This window comes from Triticum aestivum, chromosome 6B (genome assembly GCF_018294505.1).
Source record: "Triticum aestivum cultivar Chinese Spring chromosome 6B, IWGSC CS RefSeq v2.1, whole genome shotgun sequence".
In the NCBI taxonomy this organism is placed as follows: Eukaryota; Viridiplantae; Streptophyta; class Magnoliopsida; order Poales; family Poaceae; genus Triticum; species Triticum aestivum.
Window position 1 is genome coordinate 711,777,390 of NC_057810.1, and position 4,709 is coordinate 711,782,098.

A 4,709-nucleotide genomic window follows, 5' to 3' on the forward strand; every position below is an offset into this window, starting at 1 on the left:
AAAAAATTCAAGTAGAATTAGTGCAGAAGATAAGTAAATGAAGGTGATTGAATATCATTTCTCTGAATTGAGGTAATTGATAGGGGGAAGATTGGACGAAAGGGTGGTGGAAAGAATGAACCTTGCATTCTTTTTTTTTTGAGTGGTTCCTTGCATTCTTTTGTAAAGTCGTAGAGAAGAGAGATAGGGATAGTATCTGTGGCCCATCAGCCCAGTAGTGTTTATGCTGGAAGCCAAGCCCAAATATTAAGGCCTGAGGGAAGCTCGGGAAGGGCCCGAGACCGAGAAGAAAGGGGACGAAGCGCCCGACCTCGCCGGAGATGGCGCGCAGGAGGGGCGTTGCCGCGGCGGTGGCGGCGGCCGCGACCTCCCCGGCCCTCGTGGCGGCCGTCTCCTTGATGGCGCTGGTGTACTACTACACGGTGTTCGTCTTGCTGGACCACTGGCTCGGCCTCGGCACGACGGCCGGCGCCGCCCACGCGGCCGCCTTCTCCCTCCTCCTCGCCGCCTGCTTCTTCTCCTTCCTCTGCGCCGCGGCCGCCGATCCCGGATCCGTGCCCTCTGCCTTCTCCCCCGACGCCGAGGACCCGCAGGGACAGGTCCCAGATCTCTCTCGCCTTCTTCTTCGTCCTCCTGTTAGATTTCCTTGGAATTTAGGTTCTTGATTCAACTGCAGCGTCTCCAAGTTTCAATTGACCTGGAATTTTCCATAGTGAATTCAACCTGACACCTAGTTCATATCACAGTAGATCAGCTATCTGTGGATCGATCACGTTGAGCTAAATGCGAATCCATTGTGTTTTTCCCTTCTTGATTTCATCTCATCTCAGAGCTGCTAGTAGTTGTTGCCATAGCTATGAATTTAGGAGCAACAAAATTTTGAATATTGGAGAGCTCCCTGATAAAGCTCGATATTTGGTCACAACAGGGACTGAAATCAAGGTATTGTGACAAGTGTTGCATCCACAAGCCTGCCCGAACCCACCATTGTAAGGTCTGCAAAAGGTGTATTCTGAAAATGGTAGGTGCGGCTATCTATGTTCATTCTGTTAGCTGCGAAATGAAGCCGTGCTGAAAATGCCCGGGTATGGTTTTAATATCAGGATCACCACTGTGTCTGGATTAACAACTGTGTGGGCTATACAAATTACAAAGCCTTTATCATCTGTGTCCTGAATGCAACCATTGGGTCCCTTTATTCGTCGGTAAGTTACTACATTGAACAAAAGTTGGCACGTTTTCAACGAACATTTCTCATGGCCGTGTCAAAGTATATTGCAGGTGATATTTGTATGCGATCTTCTACGAACAGAGCACGACTTTGGTATTCATTATGTGAAGATCATCCATGTAAGTGAGCTGACCATTGTTTTGAATTACGAGCTCACTGTGCAGTCAGCAATCTCTTGCAGCTACCATTCAATATTAGTTACCATGCCATTATCCATTGGCAAGATATTTTTCATTTATCTTCTATATATTGGCATTATTATGCCTAATGTCAGAAATATTTGACTTTTTACTTGTTCTGTCATGAAGGCCAAAGAACATTTCTGTCCTGTTGTATCTTCATGATGATACACTAGCCAAACCCACAGGTTGATTCGGGTACTAACAGGGACAGGAACCATCACGCTAGTCTTGTGCTGGAAGTCTGGTCTGCGATATGGATACGGGTATTGGTATCACGCCAATTCAGAGGCATTTCTGAAATGCGCCTGTATGGGGATACGCTTGACCATTAAAATTCCATAAATAGTCCTTTACTAGGAACAGTAGATTAAATTGATGTTGTGCTCTGTTCCTAAACATAGCGAAGGTGCAGATTAGATAGAAATAGCATGCAGAATAACACCAAAATGGAGAAGTTTGTAGCTTGCAGGGAGGGGAGCCATAGATAGGATCTGTTGGAGAGAGGGGAGGGAAGAGGAGCGGGGGCACCGGAGAATACCTTGATGCTCCCACCACCGGCTTGCCGCCGGTGAGCTACTGCTTGACCCTGAGGGGCTAGGATAGGGAGCATGCCCGCGAGCTGTTCCTGGAGCCTGAAAGGGGGAGGAGGCAAGGGGCTCACCACCGGCGAGATGCTGGTCTTCTGCTGGATCCTCAGATTGGGATGGTGCGAGGAGCACTCCCCCATCTTGCCGTCGGTGAGCTGCTGCTGAAGCCTGAGGGGCAGGAGGCGAGTAGCCCACCGCTGGCTTGTCGCAGTTTACTGGAGCTGCTGCTGGTGAGTTGCCATTGCAGCTGTCGTTTGAGAGGGGAGGAGGAATGAGGAGCAGGAGCACTACACAAGCTTGCTGCCGGCTCACCACCGACGAGTGAGCTGACACCACCGCCGAGTGAGCCTCCGTTTAAGTCAGGAGGATGGGAGTGAAATGAATCGGAGAGGCATGACGCTGGACAGGGGTATCGGGATAGCTAGGTCGAGACATACACTGAGTTGGGCCCTATCATGCAGGTATCTGGGAGATATTCTTTCGGGAATTAAAATCTTTGTTTTTATTGCCTAAATCGCCAATGCCTCACTGATATGTATTGACTGCCTATCGGGGTTGAATCCGCATCGGATACTGGTATTTGATACAGATGCACCAGCCCCAGCACCTATCTGTGTTTTTTAGCTGGAGGTTATGCTATCAGGGTCCCAAATGGAAATGATTGTAAAATCCTTAGCTATATTATCTAAGACTGGATCTTAAAAAAAAACTTGCGCGTTTGTGGTTTTTTCATGAATTTTAACTCATGGAAACTAATTATTAACCATGGAAAGTAAACAGAAGGACTCTGGTAACTTAGCTGCAGGACAGATGGAAGAATCTTAACTTGCTGAAGAGCCTTTTGGCTTTTGGAACTCTTCAATTCTGGTCTAGCAAGAGCATTACCATTGAAATTAAAGAACATGATTGTACCACCAGTACAAATATGCTAGTTATTGTAAACCATTCAAATGACAGAGTTTTATAAGTAAGATAAACTTGTATGATTCTTTAACTGAGCTGTAACATTGCGGACAAACATGTGCCACATTTGTTCTCTATTTTAGTTTGCATCAATTTATTCTGTTTAGTTTGGCTTCATACTATAAGGACCAAATAATGATCTATGATAAAAATGCAGATCTTGGCTGGTGTTGTCTTATTCTCCTTGTGCTTGACAATAGGTTCTTTGTTATGCTGGCACATCTATCTCATATGTCATAACATGACAACCATAGAGGTAAGTTACTGTTCCAGGTGTGCATTCACCTCATTGTCAGTTGGTGGCTTTACCATTGTTTGATAATTTACTGCCACCTTGTCATCAGTATCGAGAGGCAGTTAGAGCGAAGTGGCTTGCAAAAAAGAGTGGACAGAAGTACCGCCATCGGTTTGATCAAGGCACGAGGAAGAATATTCAAATGGTAGGGCTATATATATGCAGCACCCACAACAAAAATGCAATCAGATTTTTAATTCTGCCATCGTCGAATTTTCAGTTTCTAAGCCTTTTGAATCTGGTGCTGAAAATTTAGCATAGTGTACAGAGTTCAATTTCATTCACCATTTCATATGTTGGTGCCCTAGGTATCTGAACCTTTGACTTATTTGTACAGATCATGGGCCCAAATGTTTTCTGCTGGCTTTGCCCCACCGCGACAGGACATCTTAAGGATGGCACCGAGTTCCAGAATACGAACAACTGATCAGAGACGAAGAACAGCATTGCTGCATAAACACAACATGTAGACGTGGGAATTTATCTGCTGACCAGATTGATCATTTCTGCCATTGCGTTGTTGTCACCCAGGCAGAGGTGAAGAGCTCGGGCAGTTTCACAATCTTGTAAATCATGTAAACCTCACCTGAAATTATATGTGTGTGTATGCTGTAAAGTAGTTTGGGTTTTGAGTACTGTTGTGTACTGACTGAGTCATTCAATTGCAAATGTAACCAGAATATGTTTGTCACCATTTGAGGTGTGAAAAAGGGAATGGAAATTGGATATATGGAAGAAAGCTTTGTCTGATATTTTTGATTCTGTTATTCTGATGACCCCACCTGCAGTGATGCATCTTGGCAGCTATAAAAAAAGACTAGAGCGTATGGTGAAATGATGATCAGTTGTTTGTTTTGCAGTAAAATTTTACTGTAATATCCAAGATGAGGATGCATGGCCTGATACACTCATTCAAAATTCAGTTAAGCATGCATATTTCCTGGCATGTTTGCTCCCAGAAACTGTGGCCTTTTACTGCAGTATTATTGTTTTCACATATGCACGGGCGTCAAGATTCCCGCGACAGATGATCAAACAAAAAAAAAAAAACTGCTTTCCAGCCGCTGTGGTTTTCCATGGAGTGCTGGACAGCAGCTGCACAACAAGAACAGAGATCTCACATATTACAAACAGTACAGTATCATTTACTTCTAAAAAAATTACAGTACCATAGATCTGAATTCCTCGAGGCTTTCATCGCCGTGAAGACCAGACGCGCGAAGCCTCGAGGCAAGCACAGCAATTACTCAACCTGTATGCTGCCATTAGCTGTGCCGATGTGAACACGATGTGCACACAAGAACTATCTGTGGGCTGGCGCAATTGAGATCATGCTTGGGGTTGTTGGGATCGCCATGCCCGGCCCCGCCGCACGTCGTGCACCGCGCACCGAGAACCTGGCTCACGCAATCCTTCCAGTAGTGACCGGCGTCGCAGCACCGGAAGCACAC

At 45.6% G+C, this 4,709-nt stretch overlaps 1 protein-coding gene across 1 annotated transcript; it reads left to right on the forward strand.

Annotated features, from left to right (window-relative positions):
- The first annotated feature begins 265 nt into the window (after nucleotides 1-265).
- On the forward strand, nucleotides 266-3,997 carry LOC123139887 (probable protein S-acyltransferase 15). Its single transcript, XM_044559582.1, has 7 exons — nucleotides 266-599; nucleotides 929-1,021; nucleotides 1,104-1,205; nucleotides 1,282-1,350; nucleotides 3,121-3,219; nucleotides 3,308-3,403; nucleotides 3,596-3,997. Exons 1-7 carry the CDS (start codon nucleotides 321-323, stop codon nucleotides 3,683-3,685), a joined length of 828 nt encoding a protein of 275 aa, XP_044415517.1. The 5' UTR covers nucleotides 266-320; the 3' UTR covers nucleotides 3,686-3,997.
- The last annotated feature ends 712 nt before the right edge of the window (nucleotides 3,998-4,709 follow it).

Excerpts from the sequence above, each read along its gene's own strand:
- LOC123139887 (XM_044559582.1), top strand. The coding sequence starts at position 321 with ATGGCGCGCAGGAGGGGCGTTGCCGCGGCGGTGGCGGCGGCCGCGACC. Across the intron at positions 600-928 it reads CCGAGGACCCGCAGGGACAG|GGACTGAAATCAAGGTATTG; the intron begins GTCCCAGATCTC and ends TGGTCACAACAG. Across the intron at positions 3,220-3,307 it reads ATAACATGACAACCATAGAG|TATCGAGAGGCAGTTAGAGC; the intron begins GTAAGTTACTGT and ends CCTTGTCATCAG.